This window comes from Drosophila hydei, unplaced genomic scaffold (assembly GCF_003285905.1).
Source record: "Drosophila hydei strain 15085-1641.00,03,60 unplaced genomic scaffold, DhydRS2 tig00000418-arrow-arrow-pilon, whole genome shotgun sequence".
Lineage (NCBI taxonomy): Eukaryota > Metazoa > Arthropoda > Insecta > Diptera > Drosophilidae > Drosophila > Drosophila hydei.
This window is the reverse complement of record NW_022045727.1, coordinates 241,163-261,460: the sequence shown is the minus strand read 5'-3', so window position 1 is coordinate 261,460 and position 20,298 is coordinate 241,163. Positions and strand designations below refer to the sequence as shown.

Here is a 20,298-nt window from a genome sequence, read left to right as displayed (position 1 = left end):
ATAAGACATTATTAACACTGGATTTGTAAAACTCGCTATCGGCGCCATTTCGATAACTGCTTAGTTTGTATTTTTTCAATTTGACATTTGACTCTTTTGAATTGTCAAATGTGTATACTGTCGTTTTTGTTGCAGTTATGCAAAATAACACAAATAATAGGTACTATGTGTTAAAAATGCCGAAAGAGTATAATCTAACCAAATCGTACTGGAATTTATCTAACATTACTTATTGTGCAGCTTGTGCAAACCTTTAATGGTTGGCGCTGGACGTGCGAACCTAACTAGAGTTTTGCGATCATATTTCGATTGTGATGAAAGCTCTAATCAGTATAAGGGACTGTCGCCAATGACCCAACGCGCACAAGAGCCATGCGACAATGCTGCGTTATCAGCTGGAGCGGATGGGAATGGAAATCTGAATGGAAATGAGCTAATCACCAGGCATGTTTGTGATGGTGTTGAATACACTTATGTGACTCCACTATCTAGGAATACGGGTCTTGATTTCTTGGCTGCAAGCATCAGAACTAAAGATTTGAATACCGTTCGCATTGTGGTTGTCTGCCAATACGCAAATGAGGCAGCCCAGTTAATGCAAGAATTGGGCAAACGCTGCATTGGCTGTCTTTTGATTAACGAGCCCACTAAGGCAAGTGACACAGGTATCCGCCTATGGAATGACGGTGTACGTAGTCCTAACCTTTCGGATATATGCATATTTCAAAAAAATCAATTTGTCTCTTTCGACAGTTACTCAACTCAGCCTTGGTTGTGTGCGATGATGTGTTGCCGCATCTGTCGACGTGCAACAATCTAATAGTTAACTACTTAATACACTCGTCCCAGACGCTGCCGCATGTTTTTCAAAAGCGTATCCAACTATTAATTCCCCAGCCAGTCAAGGGCACACGGGTGCTGGTGATCAGATGTCAAGCCGACATTCAACTACAACATATAACTAAAGAGCAAATGAAACCAGCAGCAACTACTGAACAGAGCAGACCAAGTTCATCTAATGATATTTCAGCTATAAAAAACTTGAGCATTAATCTGAATAAGACCTCAGCTACCAAAGAACTTTCTACCACGGATGCACAGCGATCAAAGGAACAACCAAGCAACAAAGCCCCAGATAGGGTATACACATACAACAGGTTTGGCATATTTGCTTGGAGCCGCTATGAACAAATATTCTGTTATAATGCAACTGAAATGTCCGCATTTGATCCAAAGATCAAGGAAGCCATGCAACTACTGAACATTGGACAATCAAGAGCGAAGCGCGTACAGCGATTTGCATGGCCTCATGCAGCTGCTGGCCGTTCCTTGTGTGTAATTGGTAATGAATCGATTGGCAAAACCTGGTGCTATTTGCCCACCCTGTGTCAGCGCGTCCTTCTGCAGTCACCGCAGCGTATACTGGATGACAGCGACTGCGGCCCCAGCTGCATAATATTGTGCGCAACTGCCAAGCAGGGCGAGCAGATTGCCAACTGGTGTTTGGGATTGCTGGGCAAACCGCGCGTAGACATAAAACAAGTTATCAAGGCGTTCTATCGTCCCTCTGTTAGTGATGTTGCCGAAAGTATGAAACGTCCTTGCGGTATTTTGATAACCACTGCTGAGCAGCTTATCCAGTTGCATCAGCTGCACAGCAAAACATTCTCCATCTTTAATCCAGTTGCCATAAGTTGTGTCGCTTTTGATGGGATCGACAGTATATGGCGTGCTGGCAGATTGCACTGCGAGAAAATAATACAATGGCTTATGGATATACTGCGTTTCGAGAGAGGCCACAGTCAGTTGTTCGTCGTTGGGCGTTTATGGATCGATTTAATTATGGTGGCATTATCATCGAGATTACCTGATGTTCTCCTCTTGTTTGAGGATGCATTGGAAGCGACCGTATTTGCTGGACTTAAGCTAGAGTTATTGACAACCAGCTCACAGCAATATGAACAGGATATACTGAAACTTCTAGTGGATAGAAAGGAAAAGCATATAGTCCTGGCATGCAATGGAAAAGCTGATGCGGCTAGACTGAGCAAGCTGCTCCATGCTTCGAATATCAACAGTTTGATTATTTATAAAACAGATCAGAAAACAGACCTAACCTGTAGAGAGTGGTGCGAGGAACACTTTCCCCGAGTCCTAGTAGTTACTGATGATGTGATTCCCAAATTACGAGCCGAAAACATCGAGTATTTGCTTCACTACGAGTACAATACTTGGCCACGATTTAAGGCACGTTTCAGCATGTTCTATGGCAGTTATCAAAAGATACCAGACAGCCCCACAACCACATCGACTATACTTGTTCGTCCCGGCGATGTTGAGCAAATTTGGCTACTTTGTGATTTTATGCTCAAGCACGATCGTTATCCGCCCGAATCTTATCTGACCATGTTAACCGAATACCGAATGCAGTTGGAAGCTGTTAAGCCACGTTCCAATATGCCGCTGTGCCGTCAGCTTATGTCCTATGGCAACTGCATACGACACACATGCCAATATCGACACATTCTGTGGGACTACGAAACGGAGCTGCCGGAGCACCATCCTAGTAACGGGGAAATCAAATTTGAAGTGCTTTCAGTAAGTTAACAAAAAATCACTTCTAGATATATGTGTATATATAAATCAATTTCTATAACATAACCAACAGAACGTAACACCGGCTCAACTAGCTGTGAAGTTCTTAGAGAACAAAACCTGCAAATACTTCTTGAACACTCCTGTGACAAAGCTTGGCGAAAGAATTGAATTGCACTACGAGAATCAATCAAACCATCGAAAGCATGTAAATCCCGAGCTTGGCAATGTGTGCGTATTGAAGATAAACAAGCTATATCAACGGGTGGGCGTCACTCGATTGGATGCTCACGATCGCATCGAAGTCAAGCAGCTGGATGCTGGCGTCGAATTTCACATGGTAGATAAATCTGAGCTGCTTGTCTGCGAGAAAGAGTTTCGAGACGAACCTTTTGAAGCATACAATCTACTCATCACTGGTCTGACGCCGTTTAATATGGAGCGTATTTGGCCAGACGATGCCAAGAAGCTGGTGCGAAACAAATTCTTCAATCGTCTTCAGGGCAAGCAGCATCGCAGTTTCACAGCCGAAGTTGATTTCGCCTTTCATGAAATAATTTTCGTGAAAAATGTCTACGATGCTGACGGCAATGATCTAAGAAGTTTTGTACTCAATAATATCCCAGTGCACATGGATGAGGACGTGAAGATGCGCTTACAGAAATGTATTTCTCTAGCCAAACCATTCAAATACTAAAGATCATATTTTTGTATTTTTTTTTACATTAGTTATGTGTTTACTCCATATTTATTTTAAGGTTTGTAATTCAAGAATTGTATGCCAGTTTTACAGTTATTCTCTTATTCAACTGTGCAAAGCAAGCTTCCAAAACGTACCTTTAAACAAAGTGCCATTTAACGTAAATTTGTACTATATGTAACAGCCTTACTGGTAAAGCAGCAACCAAAGTTTTTTTACTACGTATATGTAACAGTCCCGTTTGCAGTGTATTAATTTTAAGAAAAGATTGTTTAATATATGTCAGTTGCATTTTAAAAAAGCCTTTATGTAAAAGGATTGCGCCCCAAATAATTACCTCGTTTTAGCTACTCCATAATGAGTACAATCGATATTAATTGTATATCGGATAATAATCCGACCAGTCCACTGAAATGCATGCATGCATATGTGTTAAAGAACCGTTGGAATTTTGTATATTTGTGTTAGTGTACGTGGGCTTCATGTAAAAGTTAAGTTAATGAGTATTAAAATTTTGATCGCATTTTCCTTTTATTTAGCCTGTTAATAAAATGCGTTTTTCTGATGAGGTAATATCAAAACTATTTACCAATGATATTTTGAATGTATGTATATGTATATATCCTTGAAGGTTAAGTGTCATATCTGCAAGCGAATCTTCTGCTGCGGCAAATGCCGCCAAAAACATCAATTCGAAGCACACGCCATTGCCATTACCCAGCCCATAGATCAGCACTCAAAAATGGTTGGCTTTGGCAATGAGATTGAAGCGAAACCCTCAACGATCTACGTCTTCTGTCCGATCTGCGAGCAAAAGCCGCTCACGCTGCGCAAAGAAATGTATGCCGAGCTACTGGCCCACATAGAAAGCGTGCACCTGCCGCTGCGCTGTCGCAAGTGTTTGCGCCACTATACAAAGATCGATGATCTGAAAGAGTTTAGCAAATGCGTTGACCTAGGTCAGAATTGCAGCTCAGCGAGCTCGGCACTGAACGTGACCTGTGAGACGGATGCCTCGAAGGTAACGGTAAAAAAGCGAACCGTGGCCGCCAACACAATATCGACACAAACTTCACCCTATATAGCAAAAGACATGGACGAGACACAACATTTAAATCTAACGCCCATATCTCTGTTTAATCTTCGTTGTAAGGCCAAAAGTCGCATGACACAGGATGAGTTCATCAGCGATAGCGTCTCATCCATACGCAATCTTTCGTCGGAAAGTGTGAATTGGTCTGGGCAACAGCGTCGCAGCATTGGACAAGTGTGTGCACCTCCAGATAATGCGCACAATAATAACACCAAGGGCAAAATAATACGATCCACATCTACGCCATTGCAGGTCTATGCGATGTTCGCCAAGCCCAAAGAGCCGCTAACATTTAATGCATCTGCTGTAGGGGCCTGTCAGGTATCGAGCATCTATCACAGTGGCTATGCTCTGGATGAACCTAATGCGGCACCAGACAATAGTCATGTGATACCACCGGCGCAACATCACCGCACCTGGAAGGTCGGTGGTCGGGGTAAGATGAGTGCCGTGACGCCCTTGCGCCAGGTTATGTCCAAGAGCATACAAAAGGCTTTCGTGGAACACGGCGGCGTAGGCATGCTCCCTGGGCAGGGCGAACAGCTACGTATGCGCGCCGATTCGAGCGAACTCAACAAGTCGCCCAATGCCGCCTCGCCATTGGATTTGCGTCTTTCTCCTGTTGTTCGACGCACACAAAGTGAAGACAGCAGCAGCAATAGCATCGACAACACACATGGACAAAGATCGAAAAATGCAGAGCCCTACCAGATACTTCTCTCCGCTCAAAAGCTAACAAGAGAATCAATTATCATAACCTGCACCCAGCACGCAGGCAACAGTGTTTCCCTGGTTGCTTCTGCAGATGGCACCAGCACTACGAGTACAGTTTACAATTCATGTGAGAGCGTGGAGATAATTACTTCATCCTCATCAACTGCCGAGCTGGGCACCAATTTGCGGCCAGCCAAGATCGATTGTCCTGTGGCCGTGCCGATAACGCCCATCACAAGCGTGCCCGGCGCCATAATCAATAAGAAGCTCATCAAATTCGAGACACCCCAGAAACAGGATATGCAAACAACTCAATTGGTAGAGTCGACGCCAGATGAAAAGGAAATCTTTTATACGCCCAATCCGAGCAATAGCCCCTTGGCTTTCAATGCTGGCAGCCCGGCAGCTGAGCCCAGCAACAATGAGCGCCGTAGACAGCAGATTGTGCCTCGCCAGCTGAACGGTCAATTCTTGTCGGAGTCGAAACGAGTCGAAATCGCACGACCTCAAGGACCACGACCTCGCCCGCCATTGCGTGCGTGTCATTATCAGAAATCTTTCAGCTGCGTCCAGGATATCGGCAGCGACGAGGACGAGGACGAGGACGAGGTGTTCTTGCCAAACAGCGCATCCACACATAACGACAAGAAACGACAAGGACGTCTCTGGTCCCTGATGTCATCGGTTATGCGCTTGCCGAAGACTTTGCGAACGGATCACAATGCCAACGGTGGTGATAAGGAGAATATCCCTTCCACTTCCACTTCCACTTCCACTTCCAACTCTAATTCCAATTCTAATCCCGGCTCTCTGATCAGACGCTGTGCCTCCATTGCTGGTTCATTGGTGCGCACAATTCACTCTCAAGACGACGCTGACATGCAGAGCTTGAAACGCAAACGAACTCAAACACTGGACAATGCTAGTCGCACTCAAATATCGCCATCCAATTCCTCCAAACGTTTGCGCATACAGCCAAGGAAACCAATCGAACGCATGCGCAATACATAGTTAATTAGTTACTTAGCTTAAAACGTTCTGGCTTTAAATTTGTATCCTGCTTGTCTGCCTTTTAATAATAACATTAATTAATTATGTACGATAATACGGAATGACATCCCAATAAATATTAAGCAAGCGACATAAACAATTCAAACCAACTTAAACGTTATATCACAAAGCTCCATAATGTCCAATACGAATATTGTTTTAATAATCTCCTTGTCTGTTTTAACAGCAGTTGAATGTTAAATTCCAACGTTAAAAAGAGCTGATTTGCAAAATTGGGACTTACAATTAAATACTAGAAAATATTTTACTGCGTTATAGTATTTTTTTATTATCCTCAAACGGTCACGCTAAACAGAAATCGCTTGTGTATAATAGTGTGTGTGCGTGCGTTCACATTTTCTCAGTGTTTTTTATTATCAATCTGCAAACATCTATAAAAAATTAGAGAACTAATAGCAAAAATTTATGATGTCGTTATCAAGTCTTTTGCCCACACCGACTAACGCGGTATGGGATCGCGAGGACGAGCGTCGTTTGTCAGCCAAAGGTGCTCCAATGATTGGTGCCCTAGTGTCCGCCAAAATAGCAGCGCCACCTTACGGTCAGCGCAAGGACTGGATACCACGCACAGAGGCTGACTTTGGTGATGGCGGTGCATTTCCTGAAATACACGTAGCTCAGTATCCACTGGGTAAGTTTACAGTGAAAAATAAGAATAGAAATTGATTTTGTATTTAACATGTTATGTCGTTCAGGTCTTGGGGCACCTGCTAATGTGGGCAAAAAGCCAGATGCACTTGCCGTACGGTTGGATGACAAAGGCAAAGTCAAATATGATGCCATTGCCCGCCAGGGTCACGGAAAAGATAAAATTGTTTATTCGTCAATATCTCAGCTGCTGCCTGCTGAGGTTTTAGCTGAGGACGCTGAAGAGTTACAGCGTCCCGATGAGGAAACCGTCGCTGAAACAACCGAAGAAACACGCCTGGCCCTAGAGAAACTGACTAACCAGAAGATTACCTCAGCTCTTCCTGTGCGCCATGCCCAAAAAGCAGCACCTGCACAATACATTCGGTATACGCCATCACAGCAGGGCGATGCTTTCAATTCTGGAGCCAAACAGCGCGTTATTCGCATGGTGGAGGCACAGCAAGATCCCATGGAGCCGCCAAAGTTTCGCATTAACAAGAAGATACCACGCGGTCCTCCCTCACCACCAGCACCCGTATTGCACTCGCCCTCGCGGAAGGTAACAGTCAAGGAGCAGAAGGAATGGAAAATACCGCCCTGTATATCCAATTGGAAGAACGCCAAAGGTTTGACTTACCTCACACTTCTTCCATATAATCAATTCGTTTATGCGATTAATTTTCTCTACTAGGTTATACCATACCACTGGATAAGCGTTTGGCTGCTGATGGTCGCGGTCTCCAGCAGGTACATATTAACGAAAAGTTCGCCAAAATGGCAGAAGCTCTTTACATAGCCGATCGGAAAGCGCGTGAGGCCGTTGAAGCTCGTGCCCAGTTGGAGAAGAAGTTGGCACAGAAAGAGAAGGAGAAGAAGGAGGATATGCTTCGCATGATGGCGCAACGTGCTCGCGAGGAGCGTGCCGGATTACGCAATCCAGAACCAGATGCTCAGGGTGGTGGTGCCGATGCGCGCGAACGTAATGATTTGCGTGCCGAACGACAAAGGGAACGACAACGTGACCGAAATTTGCAACGAGCCGCGCCAGAGAAACGCACAAAGTTGCAACGCGAACGGGAACGCGACATATCGGAGCAGATTGCTTTGGGCCTGCCAGCCAAGAGCGCCGGCAATGGCGAAACTTTGTTTGACCAGCGACTCTTTAATACTACAAAGGGCATGGACTCGGGCTATGGTGACGACGAGGCTTACAATGTCTATGACAAGCCATGGCGCGATTCCAACACAATGGGCGCTCACATCTATCGGCCCAGCAAGCAGGCAGACAGTGATAACTATGGTGGAGATTTGGATACCATTGTTAATACAAAACGCTTTGTCCCTGATAAGCAGTTTTCTGGAGCTGGTTCTCGTGAAACAGGTGCCGCTCAGCGCAACGGTCCAGTTGAGTTTGAGAAGGAAGAGGATCCGTTCGGTCTCGACAAGTTCTTAAACATGGCCAAGAAAGCACCCAAGCGTGCTGACGAAAAGAACGAACGTGGTAGCCACTCAGATCGCAAACGTAGCCGACGTGATTAAGACTAGACTTGACTTTAAAATAATACTTAACTTTTTAATCAATCCCAAAAATATGGCAAATGCATACATACATTCATATTATAAACTACATACATATTTTTACAATTATATTATAAATTGCATAACCTTAAGAATTGGCATGCATTGTGTCCATTACCCAAGGCATATAGAACTCAACTCTAGTAAAAATATTGGGTGATCGGCTACCAACACAGGATTGCGGGCCAAGTGAAATGATGCCTATCGCAAAGTACGTGGGGATACTATAGCTTGTATTCATCAGCATCAGAGCACCGCCGGAGTCGCCTTTGCAGGTGCTTTGCGGTGTTTGGCCACCCGCACACATTTGACCAAAGAATAATTTTTTATGCGTTCGTACACAATCTGGTGTGGAGATAACATCAAGAGACGCCTTCATTTTAATCGTACTGCCGCTGAACTGCGCTTCCGCAGTTTTTCCCCAACCCACTATGTCCATAGCATAGCCAGCGTAATCGTCTGCATAAGTTTGCTTTGCGGGTGGCAGGCAAATGGGTATCACATAATCTGTATAGTACACGGAACGATTAAGTCGCAGTAATGCAATATCGTTGATCCAGTTGGAATGTTCATATAGCTCATGTGCCTTAATGAGGTCGATATTTAATTCTATGTGCGGCGGAGCACAGACTCTATCACCAACCAAGAACTCTTGGCAGTCTGGAGTGCTTCTCGTATCCCATTCTCCCAAACGCGCCCGAATATGATTAACAACGGAACCGTCATGCCGGTGGAATACACAATGAGCCGCAGTCAAAATCCATCGTTTATTGATAAGAGAGCCACCGCACATTGGGGTGTATTCCGTGTCTGCAAAGTAGAACTGTTAGTAACGGAAACGTTTCCAGACAACTCGCAATTTACCGTCATACGAATAAAACAGTAAAGCTGCCCAACCAAATTCTTGAATGTGTACTTTTTCACCAGCATAAATGCGATTATTTAAAGGGCTACCGCCACAAACACCCGGCTGGGGTATCAATTCATTATTAGTGGATTTTGAAACATGGAAAGTTGAACTAATATTCTGTGATTGACGTCGACAGCATACCAGGTCCTTTCGTGTATTACTTGAGCATTGGCTACGGCTGAAGCTATCCAGCTCAACGTCACTTTCCCAACATATTTCACGATGCTGGCAATATCCAATATTTGCATTCACTTTACAACGGCCATGATGTAGTATGGGAACTTTAAAAAAACAACGGATCACATAAATTCTTAATTTTCAAATCATTTCAATCAAGTCTTACCACTAACAGTATGGCTTACTAATAGGAAAAAGATGATTGGAAAACACCAAATGAACATGTTGCGAATGCTGAACGTCAAAAAGTGAGAATTTCACTCCACTGGAATCTTATCTATTTTGCCAGAGATACCTTACTGGAATGCATTGACCTAACTGGCTGGTTCTACAGCAAATATATGAATATGCAAATTTAATGAATGCATTATTAAGTTTGCATTATTCATATATTTGCTGTAAAACCAGACTTAAAACATGCTTTTACAGCTCTTGTAATTACAATTGTAAAAGTTTGACAGGAAATGCATGTGCATGTATACACATATGTGTCCACATGTATGTGATATGTGATATCAGCAAGTCAATTTAAATTATTCGCCAATCAATGCAAATTCCACAATTTATTTAAATATCGAGACCGTGCTGCAAATATTAAATATCGTGCGCTTGTCGATAAGTGTAATCGATTCGATGGATATCGGTCTTGGCCATAATATATCGATAGTCGACATGACATTGAGTTGACATTTCGGAGTATAATTTTAGCATTTCTAACGATTTAGTTCTTATTTTTTTTTGCAATTCAAGCTGTGGACGATTGTTATTAATTAACTTGTAGCATACGCGTCCACTATCTAAACACAACAATAATGCGACAGTTTCTGTGCTTTGACAACGATTACAGCAGCTTCTAAGTGCAGCCAGCTGCTGTTGCTGCTGTGTGGGTGGGTGTCTGGGTGGTGGGCTGGTAGCCGTTAGGGGAGAACACTGAGACATTGACAACAATTACATACGCTTAGTAACATCACGCCGCATACACGACAACTGACGTTCTTAGAGATAATTATGTAAGTGAATGTTGGAGCAGCTATCGAAATACAACATTTAAAACGTTCATATGCACCATTTACATTTATCGTGTACAGAAGAAGAAAGAGATAAGCTAAGATGCGTTCTCGTAGCAATTCGGGGGTTCGCCTCGACTACTATCAGCGAATTGTCCATCGTCTAATATTGGCACATCAGGAGCCAGTGACCGGCCTCTTTCCCGCCTCGAATGTCAACTCGCATGCGTGGATACGGGACAATGTCTATTGCATTCTGGCTGTGTGGGGCCTCTCAATGGCCTACAAAAAGATTGCCGATCAGGATGAGGATCGCGCCAAGTGCTATGAGCTGGAGCAAAGCTGTGTCAAGCTAATGCGCGGTCTACTCATGGCCATGATGAATCAAAAAGATAAGGTCGAAAAATTCAAGATGACCCAAAGCCCCTACGATTCGCTGCATGCCAAATACTCCAGCAAGAATGGACTGCCTGTTGTCGGCGACAACGAATGGGGTCATTTGCAAATCGATGCTGTATCCCTATACCTGTTAATTCTGGCTCAAATGACCGCCTCCGGCCTACAGATTGTCTTTTCATTAGACGAGGTATCGTTCATACAAAATCTGGTATTCTATATTGAATCGGCTTATTCTATACCTGACTATGGTATTTGGGAACGCGGCGACAAAACCAATCATGGTGAGTACTTACACCTTACACAGGCAGTAGACACGTTCATCATGGTTTCTTGTTGGTGGCAGGTGAGCCCGAGCTGAACGCCAGCTCCATCGGCATGGCTAAGGCTGCACTAGAGGCCATGAACGAACTGGATTTGTTCGGAGCACGCGGTGGACCCGCAAGTGTTATACATGTTCTAGCCGACGAGGCGCACAAGTGTCAAGCAGTGCTGCAGTCCATGCTGCCTCGTGAATCGAATAGTAAGGAGCTGGATTCTGGTTTGCTGTGTGTTATTGGATTTCCAGCTTTCGCTGTTGATGATGCCCAGCTCATACACAATACAAGAGATGCAATATTGTCGCGCTTGCAGGGAAAATATGGTTGCAAACGTTTTTTGCGCGATGGCTATCGCACACCCAAGGAGGATCCCTCGCGCCTCTATTACGAACGCTGGGAATTGCGCATGTTTGAGAATATTGAATGCGAGTGGCCGCTTTTCTATTGCTACTTGATACTGTTCCATGCATTTCAAAATGATATGGAGACTGTGAAGGAATATGCGGCTCGCTTGGAGAAGATAATGGTTCGCTCTGAGGATGGTATATTGCTGATACCCGAAAGCTATGCTGTGCCGCAGGATTTGGTGGGCTTTGAATATCAAAAGCCCGGCTCGCAGGATCGTGTAGTTGTTGGCCGCTGTCCCTTTCTATGGGGTCAGTCGCTGTTTATTCTGGGCCGCTTACTGCAGGAGGTGGGTGCACCTCGAACATGTCTTGAAAATATTCCTATTTCACGTTGTTTTTTATTGTTTTAGAACTTTTTGGCTGTGGGCGAGTTGGATCCATTGAATCGTCGCCTGGGCGCTCAGAAGAAACCCGATGTCGTCGTTCAGGTGGTCATCATAGCCGAGGACAATGAAATTCGCGATAAGCTGGCCGAGCACGATCTGCATGTGCAAACGATTGCCGATGTTGCACCCATTGAGGTGCAGCCGGCCCGTGTCCTTAGCCATTTGTACACGTATTTGGGACGCAATCGCAAGCTGGGACTAAGTGGACGTAAATCGCGCGACGTTGGCATATTGAGTACGAGCAAATTGTACTCACTAAAGGATCGCATCTTTGCGTTCACTCCGCAGGTAAATGACTCGGATCACACTGAACCCAAAGCCCCCGCCTAAGCGCACTCTGTACCGCTCTGTGTGTACGCTCAATCTATCTTTATCTACCTCTTTATATCTACATCTCCTTCTTTTTTCTCTGATTTAAAGCGATTGATTCTAATTATTATTACTCTTTTTGTTAGACACACACGCAATTATTATTATTATTTATATTGTTATTATTACTATTATTATTATTATTATTATTATTATTATTATTGTATTATGCATTAGTTTGTCGACTTGTCGCGCTTCTATATCGCCTCCGATAACGAACTCATGATTGACATCCTTAAAGGCGAGATCAATTTTCTCAAGTCCGCTTGGGATCTGCTGGGTCGTCCCTTAGTAACGCTCGTGCTGAAGCGCATCCATTTAGGTCGGTCCTCCTTGCTTAAATCTCAATCCGTTCTAATCTTCACATAGTATTTAGCTGTATAATTGTTATTTACATTATCCCCTACATCTATGTGTGTGCGTGTGTGTGTATGGCTACAGTTATTTTGCATATTAGTTTGTTTTAGATTTTGTAATTTTGTATTTTTGTGATTTATACATTTGCAAGGTTTGCCATTATTCAATAATAATGTTGTTGTTATAATTTTGATTGTTCATTTGTAGTTTCTTACAAACATCACAACACACACACACATATATATATACACACATACACACACGTATGTATGTTAATCTATAGATATATATTCATCTGCACACATGTTGTTTTAAGTATTAGTTGTTTAGTTTAGTCTTAGTTGAGTTGGTTTTTATATAGATACATAGTTTAAATTTAGCTAACAAAGGTTTTCGTTGGTAGTGGACACCGAAACACAGACACAGAAACAGATGCACAGCCAAACACTCCTACACACACACACATGCCCACACAGATATATATATATATATATATATATATATATATATATATATATATATATATATATATATATATATATATATATATATATATATATATATATATATATATATATATATATACGTACATTCAGCCATAGCATTGTATTATAGAATATATAAACTTCTCTGTCTTTCTCTTTCTTTTTTCTCTCTATATATATATATATATATATATTTATTTATTTATTTATATTTATTCAAAAACATGAAGCTGCAAACACTAAATTCATTTCAATCTTCAAAATCAAGTTCTTTTTATATATATGCATAAATATATAGAATAAACATTTGCTGCTTCGCTGTCTGCCACAGCTGCAATCATAGAATTCCCAACTGGTTACAGCTTGGAATTTGAAATAGCTCTTGAAATAGCTAAACAGACAATTTTCTTAATAATAATCAGTAAATACAGGACATCAAACTATATATAAAATATATGCTTAATTGATGATGATTTAATTTATTTATACTTTCCGATCTCAGATTCTCTCAGTTTGCAGCTTTACATAAGGATACACACATACATATGTATATATTTGCAAATATTTATTTATCTATATATCTAGATATATATATATATATATGTAGAGACATTCCTACACACATAAGTATTTTGTTGTTTAGCTTCTTATTCTGTTCCTTCGACATCATTTACTTATCTATGCTTTGCACTATATTCCCATCCCAAAACATTGGAAAGAAAGAGATCCGATTTCCCCGTTACAAATTGGCCACAAAAGAAACAAAAAAGAAAAACATTCTCTCTCTGCTCTCTCTCTTTTTGTATAATACGTGCTTAACCAACAACAACAACAACAACAATAATTCGTACACACACAGCATATCGACTATGAAGAATACTACACGACACGCGATCCCGATCTGCTCGCTAGCAATTTTACCACAAACTTAGGCTTCTTAACCAACAATTGGCGTCACATGTTGGGCAGGCCGACAATCACATTAATGGCAACGCATTATATGCTAGGTAACTACATCTCGAAACCACACAACCAACCACCCAACTACACCCAAACACCCAACTACCAAGCAAAGCAAACTTCAATTCCCACACTGCCAACAACAAAGAGCTGCATATGCACTCGTACACACAGACACATATACATATATTATATATATATATATATATATATATAAACACAAGTGATATGATCTATTCTATGCTATGTTGGGGTTTAATATTACCAACTCGTAATCTGTATCTTTGTATGTATTGAGCTTTGTGCGCTTTTGCTTCTTTCTCTTGTTACACAAATTTCTCTAATATATATATATATATATATATATATATATATATATATGTATACATGTTTGTATAAGACGTCTGTTCAAATAGTATTGCAAATTGTGTGTTTTTTTCTTAAGTTTTTTTTTCAAGAATTCCATTTAGTTTTCTTCTAAGTAATCTTCTCATCCTCGTTTGAACTTTAATACTTTTGAAACAGACCTCGTATAATCTGTAGGTGTAGCTCTCTATTCAGTATTCAAGCGCAAAGCTCCAAGTTTTATATATTCCCTGAAATGGACGCAGTTTCTTGAAACTCTAGAAAACTAGAACATATGATGAGATCAAGCAGTCTAGAGGTAGAGTATTATTGAGGGAGTCTTTAAGCGGAGCTTAATCAACGTTCTACGAATCTGCTCTCAGTGTAGCTGACTAAAGAGGCCTTAACTTTATGTTGGATTGCATTTTTTTAACCCAGGCGAAGTAGATTAACTTACGAAGATTGATTGATAATCAGACAAACTTTTGGGATATCCAAAATTAAAAAGTGAACAGCACTTCTAGAGAGCTAGCAGTTCGGTTGTCAGTTACGGATCAAGGAAGGGAAAGACTTTCATGTAGTTCCTAGTTCGATCGAGACTTTGTTGACACAATTTCGTTTGTATGCTGTCTGCTTGCTTCACTGCATCAACCGATCCCTCGATATGACCTGCAAGTAAATGGCTAATGGATACCTTAGAGACCTATCTAGATGTTAAAGTCGCCCGCTCCGTCCCCTTCTAACTGCACCTCCGCTTGTGCTGCACACTAAACACTCACCCAACTATGGTGCTGGTCCTTGCTAATTAGTTGTCCAGTGGCAACGGCTGTTCAGAGTTGATCTTTGCGTCTGTCGGTTACGGTTGTAGTTTGTGATTAAAATCTAGATGTAAGCGGCACCAACTAACCACGCACCAATTGCCTAATCCCACCAAGCATAGACCGATCGATCGATCGATCTGACTGATCAGTCTGGTCAGTCAGTCCAATAACCATTCATACACAGCAATGCGCATGCAATTTGATTGGGATTTGGCTAACGGGTTTTTCTCTATGACTACTGGAACGCGCGTACAGATCAGGACAAGATACCGCTGGCCATGATCCAGACGATGCGAAAGCTGAAGTCGGGCTACATAAATGGCACTCGGGTGATGCTGGGCAATCTGAAGGACTTTCTCAACACCTCGGCGATTACTGACTTGAGCTTCTTGGGCAGCACCGAGGATGGCTATCCGGATCGACTTCATCCGGACGTCCAGACCTATTTGGATGAGCATCTGCTGCGCTCGTTCAGCAATCGCAGCACCATGAATCTGCGCGGCGGTCAGCTGCGTCCGCGACATCTGCGCCGACGCATGTCCTGCAAGGGCGCCATCAAGAAAACGCGTTCCATCAATGTGGACTGTGAGTGTGCTAACGAGATGGTTGCCAGAGATAATGATCTCCTATTCTAATCATTGCTTTCTCTCTCTTTCCCCAGCCGATAACTTGGGCATGGAGGGACCGACGCCGCTGACCGAGCGTCGTCTCTCATCGATCGTGCCGCCGCCCTGGCTGCAGCCCAACAAGCAGGGCCACGTCAGCACCTTTGCCACCACGCCCGAGGAGGGACCCACCTCGCCGCCGCAGCTGGGCGGCGATCTGGGACTGCGCGAGAACATCTATCCCATGGATCCACAGCATAGCCGCTCGGCCATCGATCGCCGTAGCGAATTTGTGCGCCAGCAAGAGAGTTAGTCCTCGATCCAACACCAATTTTCCTTTGTTTGTGTTCCCCATTTTGATTTCCCTTTTTCTTTATTCTTTTTCATTTCGTTTTGGTTGAAACTTTTGCGATTTGTTTTGTTTGCACCACTTGATGAAATAACTAAAGTAACTGTGCCCAAAATTCTCATTCAACGCCATCGCGTGGACACAAACTTTGCGGACACAGAGGTGGACGAGCTGATCGCGATGCTGCGCGAAACCGAGAATCTCGAGGAGCAGGGCGACATTCTGCAATATCTGGTCGATACTCAAGGCCTCGACTTCAACACTGGTAAGTAGTCGAACCGAGGCACACACAACACACAACACATCACTCATCAGACACAACACGCACAAATCACTAAGCTGTAGAGATGTCGATTTGCAAACGGGTTAACATTACCGATTCACCCGGTTCGAGGATTACTGAATGCTGAACCGCACCTATATAGCACTGCGGGAACTCACACACACAGATATATACGCACACACACACACACGCATATATTCTATAGGTATAGTTTAATGGAAGCAAATTGCTGATTTTTGGATTTTTTGTGCTATCGAGCAAGCGTGGGTGGTTCAATGAGTTTCTCAGAGACTTTTGGGTTTGCTCTACGATTTCACAATGCAGCATTACCAACTGATCATAGATATGAATATATTATCTACATTCTATATAAAATTGTAAAAATTAATTATTTGAATTCGATTTTTGTAAGAAAAAAAAACATATTTTCTGTATTTATTGAAATTGTTATCCAGCAAATTGTGAAATCGATAGCAGATTGATCCTAATGTCGATACTTATCGACTTAATTCACATTTAACTGTTTTGTGCGTTCGTTCTTTGTATATGTGCTTTGTGCTCTCGTTCTTGTCCACACTTCACATTCGCATTCGCATCGGCATCGGCATCGGCATCCGTATCCGCATCCGCATCCGCAGCGGGTCTGGGCTTAAGGCACAAAACTGATGACAATGCCGCTGGTAAGTGTTGAAATTGAATCCTTGATCCTTGATCCTTGGTGTGCTCTATGTATATTGGGCTATTTGTTTGATGTTGTTGGTGCTATACAACTGTTACCCTACCCACCTCCCAATTCCCACTCCCAAAAAACCATTGGCATAGCATATCTAGTTATATCCGCACACCTTCTATTAATTATCTATTCTATTTGAGACGATGCTGTTCGGTTCATTTAACGTTCTCTTTGGTATTCTGGTAGCACAGTTTCATTTAAGTATTCAACTCTCTCACTGTTATACTCCCTATCATGTATGCTCACCTTATCGTACGAACTGTTATAACTCTTATACAAGCTGGTAGAGACTCTTATACACATCGAATACGTCATGTTGGCTTCGATCTATTTGATATTGCTTTTCATTTGAGAATTGATTTATTAACAAACTTTATTTTATATATTTTATTTTCAATGCACTCTACACACGCCCACTCGCACACACGCACACACTCCATGTAAATGTAACCAACAATTATAACAATACGCTTCATCTGCTCTTCATGCCATTAACGTGAAATGACTTACCAAAAACTTCTCTGCATTACCAACTACCACAACTGATCCACAATGGCCCGTGAACCTAACCCCCACAACCGAATCCAACTAACCCACAAACTAAAAACAAATAAAATATAAAAAACACACATAAAATGAAAAAGAGCTCGAGCAAGCGTTCGTGGACGATGTGATGCTCGAGTTGTCAACTGCTGGTGGTGGTGGTGGTGCTGCTGCTGGTGCTGGTGCTGGTGCTAGTGCTGATGCTGGTGCTGGTGGGTGCAAGCGGCCTTCGGCCGTGGTTGTGCCTACAGTGATCATCGATGCCACATCTTCCACACCCACAGCAAGCAGCGCCGCTCAGGACGAGGACAATGCCAATTCGGCCGTAGTTTCAGTTGCCGCCGCCAATAACAGCAGCAGCAGCAACAACAACAGCAGCAGCTTGAATAACAACGATTCTTCTCAATCTGAAGGCATGCTGGAGGAGGGACGTGTGGTGACAATTAGGGACCTACTAAAGGGCCTATACGAGAAGGCCTGCCAGGAGAAGCTCTGGGGTCTGGTGCGTCATACAGCCGGCATGCTGGGCAAGCGCGTCGAGGACCTGGGCAAGGCAGTCACCGATCTGTTGGTGCGCCAAAAGCAGGTCACCGTCGGCATGCCGCCCAACAATGAGTACACCATAACGGCACCCTTGCCAGAGGTTGAGCTGCGTCAGCTAATACACGATGTGGGTAGCCAGCCATTGGCTTCAATTGCGTCCCGTATACTAATCCCGATAGTTGCATGTTGCAGGCCTATGGCGATGATGAGAGCACAGCGATGCTGACGCAGGAGCTGATGGTCTATCTGGCCATGTTCATACGCACTGAACCGCAGTTGTTCCACGAGATGTTGCGCCTGCGCGTTGGCCTTATCATTCAGGTGATGGCCAAAGAGCTATCGCGCACGCTTAACTGTGGCGGCGAGGCCGCTTCGGAGCATCTACTTAACCTTTCGCCCTTCGAGATGAAGAACTTGCTCTATCACATACTCAGCGGCAAAGAGTTTGCGGTCAGCAGTGGTAAGTGCAATCCTTTAGGCCTTGGGCTCATTCTCATCCGATTCCTATGCGGTTTGCAGTGGCCCGTGGTAATCTGTCTATTGTGAGCTGCAAGTCGAGTCGGGTCAGCAAGAAGAGTCAAATCGGACTCGGCGATCCGGAGGGTGAGGATGCGCTAACGGCGACCATTGATGATCGCCAGGGCCAGTGGTTGCGCCGGCGCCGACTCGATGGCGCCCTGAATCGCGTTCCTCGTGATTTCTACTCGCGCGTGTGGACCGTACTAGAGAAGTGCCAGGGACTGGCTATTGAAGGCCGCGTCCTACAGCAGAGCCTTACCCAGGAGATGACGCCGGGAGAGCTGAAATTTGCCTTAGAAGTCGAGACGGCACTCAACCAAATACCACAGCCGGAATACAGACAGCTGGTTGTCGAGGCGCTTATGGTGCTAACCCTGGTCACCGAGCATAATATGGTGCCCTCATTGGGGGACATCATCTGTGTCGAGCATTTGGTGCACAAGGCGAATCAACTGTTTCTAGAGGATCAACGCAAGGTGCAGGGCGACGCGACGTTGTGCTGTGCCAAGCTCAAGGATGGTAAGGAGCAGCAACAGGCTGCTTCAGGCATGTTGCTCTGCGGTGGTGCCGCCTACATTTGTCAACACCTCTACGATAGGTAAATATCAACAGCATAACTCTGCAAGACGTGTAAACTAAATGAAATTCTTCTTCCGGCGCAGTGCACCTAGTGGCAGTTATGGAACCATGACGTACTTGTCGCGTGCAGTTGCCCTGGTACTGGATTGTGTGCCAAAGCATGGTGAAATGGAATGCGCAATCTCCTAAAGTTTATGTACGATCGCTACACTCGAACTGGAAGCAAGCAAAGCGTCTGTAGGACGACGCTCACTTAATGCCATGTACTGTACTATCGACGACTTACGCTATTATATCTCGCTCTCGCTCTCTCTTGTTATCTACCTATCGCACTATCTCTCTTTCTTTGACTATCTGGCTGTGGACACAGTCTCAATCTCTCTCGCTCGCTTCGTACTTGCGTCTGGCCGTGTATTTAGCCCAACGATATGTTAAGTCTGAGATCCGCCGCGACTCGGCAATGCTGTATATATGTATTTCGTAGACCATCCGCCTACTCAGCAATTTGTTAATGTATTTTTGTTTAAATTCTTGAGCGGCAATCCGGGAGCCAAACACAGCAGCATCATTTTATACTCCCAGCAGCTATCAACGTACATGCGCCGCGAACATTGAATATGTATTATCAAAATAATTGATTGATTGATTAATTTTTACACGCCAATGACAATTGCAGTTCCCCAGCGGGAATTCGAACACGTTTTAAATATGTTTTTCTTAGCTCTACTAAGTTGCAAGTTATTATTGTAAAAGATAAAAAAGAATAAATATATATAACAAGAGTATTTTTTGCAATGTTATTTCCCAATTGTTTTATTTATTA

The 20,298-nt window shown here is 43.4% G+C and overlaps 5 protein-coding genes across 15 annotated transcripts; 4 read left to right on the top strand and 1 right to left on the bottom strand.

Moving 5' to 3' along the window:
* Positions 1 to 75: 75 nt before the first annotated feature.
* Positions 76 to 3,596, top strand: LOC111605308 (putative ATP-dependent RNA helicase SoYb). Of its 2 annotated transcripts, none has more exons than XM_023323767.1 (4): positions 76 to 160; positions 241 to 688; positions 754 to 2,598; positions 2,669 to 3,596. In XM_023323767.1, exons 1-4 carry the CDS (start codon positions 138 to 140, stop codon positions 3,290 to 3,292), a joined length of 2,940 nt encoding a protein of 979 aa, XP_023179535.1. In that variant the 5' UTR covers positions 76 to 137; the 3' UTR covers positions 3,293 to 3,596. The 2 variants fall into 2 exon arrangements, with proteins under 2 accessions (XP_023179535.1, XP_023179533.1); XM_023323765.1 differs by having other exon boundaries at positions 88 to 187.
* A 72-nt stretch (positions 3,597 to 3,668) lies between these two features.
* LOC111605309 (mitosis initiation protein fs(1)Ya) lies at positions 3,669 to 6,278 on the top strand. The gene is made up of 2 exons (XM_023323768.2): positions 3,669 to 3,864; positions 3,927 to 6,278. The coding sequence occupies exons 1-2, from the start codon at positions 3,847 to 3,849 to the stop codon at positions 6,111 to 6,113; spliced, it is 2,205 nt and encodes a 734-aa protein (XP_023179536.2). The 5' UTR covers positions 3,669 to 3,846; the 3' UTR covers positions 6,114 to 6,278.
* A 192-nt stretch (positions 6,279 to 6,470) lies between these two features.
* Positions 6,471 to 8,430, top strand: LOC111605323 (puff-specific protein Bx42). Its single transcript, XM_023323788.2, has 3 exons — positions 6,471 to 6,804; positions 6,869 to 7,429; positions 7,495 to 8,430. The coding sequence occupies exons 1-3, from the start codon at positions 6,579 to 6,581 to the stop codon at positions 8,340 to 8,342; spliced, it is 1,635 nt and encodes a 544-aa protein (XP_023179556.2). The 5' UTR covers positions 6,471 to 6,578; the 3' UTR covers positions 8,343 to 8,430.
* Positions 8,431 to 8,462: 32 nt separating this feature from the next.
* Positions 8,463 to 9,984, bottom strand: LOC111605324 (serine protease easter-like). 3 transcript variants are annotated; one of them, XM_023323789.2, is made up of 4 exons: positions 9,911 to 9,957; positions 9,635 to 9,796; positions 9,246 to 9,572; positions 8,463 to 9,191 (listed from the first exon to the last, which is right to left on the bottom strand). In XM_023323789.2, exons 2-4 carry the CDS (start codon positions 9,690 to 9,692, stop codon positions 8,470 to 8,472), a joined length of 1,107 nt encoding a protein of 368 aa, XP_023179557.2. In that variant the 5' UTR covers positions 9,693 to 9,796; positions 9,911 to 9,957; the 3' UTR covers positions 8,463 to 8,469. The 3 variants fall into 3 exon arrangements, with proteins under 3 accessions (XP_023179557.2, XP_023179558.2, XP_030080111.1); XM_023323790.2 differs by lacking the exon at positions 9,635 to 9,796 and having other exon boundaries at positions 9,911 to 9,984; XM_030224251.1 differs by lacking the exon at positions 9,911 to 9,957 and having other exon boundaries at positions 9,635 to 9,823.
* A 141-nt stretch (positions 9,985 to 10,125) lies between these two features.
* On the top strand, positions 10,126 to 20,252 carry LOC111605336 (probable phosphorylase b kinase regulatory subunit alpha). Of its 8 annotated transcripts, none has more exons than XM_030224238.1 (13): positions 10,126 to 10,478; positions 10,557 to 11,155; positions 11,218 to 11,885; positions 11,949 to 12,272; positions 14,055 to 14,202; positions 15,577 to 15,906; positions 15,983 to 16,234; positions 16,376 to 16,540; positions 17,197 to 17,238; positions 18,248 to 18,504; positions 18,570 to 18,837; positions 18,897 to 19,494; positions 19,559 to 20,252. In XM_030224238.1, the coding sequence occupies exons 2-13, from the start codon at positions 10,579 to 10,581 to the stop codon at positions 19,662 to 19,664; spliced, it is 3,735 nt and encodes a 1,244-aa protein (XP_030080098.1). In that variant the 5' UTR covers positions 10,126 to 10,478; positions 10,557 to 10,578; the 3' UTR covers positions 19,665 to 20,252. The 8 variants fall into 8 exon arrangements, with proteins under 8 accessions (XP_030080098.1, XP_030080096.1, XP_030080094.1 ...); XM_030224236.1 differs by having other exon boundaries at positions 18,119 to 18,504; XM_030224234.1 differs by having other exon boundaries at positions 17,936 to 18,504.
* The last annotated feature ends 46 nt before the right edge of the window (positions 20,253 to 20,298 follow it).

Coding starts and splice junctions, on each gene's coding strand:
- LOC111605308 (XM_023323765.1), top strand. CDS start 138: ATGCAAAATAACACAAATAATAGGTACTATGTGTTAAAAATGCCGAAA. Junction 188..240: donor GTGTTAAAAATGCCGAAAGA/GTATAATCTAAC, acceptor CTTATTGTGCAG/CTTGTGCAAACCTTTAATGG. Junction 689..753: donor TCCGCCTATGGAATGACGGT/GTACGTAGTCCT, acceptor CTCTTTCGACAG/TTACTCAACTCAGCCTTGGT.
- LOC111605336 (XM_030224234.1), top strand. CDS start 10,579: ATGCGTTCTCGTAGCAATTCGGGGGTTCGCCTCGACTACTATCAGCGA. Junction 11,886..11,948: donor TGGGCCGCTTACTGCAGGAG/GTGGGTGCACCT, acceptor TTATTGTTTTAG/AACTTTTTGGCTGTGGGCGA. Junction 18,838..18,896: donor AGAGTTTGCGGTCAGCAGTG/GTAAGTGCAATC, acceptor TGCGGTTTGCAG/TGGCCCGTGGTAATCTGTCT.
- LOC111605324 (XM_023323789.2), bottom strand. CDS start 9,692: ATGTTCATTTGGTGTTTTCCAATCATCTTTTTCCTATTAGTAAGCCAT. Junction 9,573..9,634: donor AGTAAGCCATACTGTTAGTG/GTAAGACTTGAT, acceptor GTTTTTTTAAAG/TTCCCATACTACATCATGGC. Junction 9,192..9,245: donor ACTGTTTTATTCGTATGACG/GTAAATTGCGAG, acceptor TCTACTTTGCAG/ACACGGAATACACCCCAATG.
- LOC111605323 (XM_023323788.2), top strand. CDS start 6,579: ATGATGTCGTTATCAAGTCTTTTGCCCACACCGACTAACGCGGTATGG. Junction 6,805..6,868: donor CGTAGCTCAGTATCCACTGG/GTAAGTTTACAG, acceptor TATGTCGTTCAG/GTCTTGGGGCACCTGCTAAT. Junction 7,430..7,494: donor CAATTGGAAGAACGCCAAAG/GTTTGACTTACC, acceptor TTTCTCTACTAG/GTTATACCATACCACTGGAT.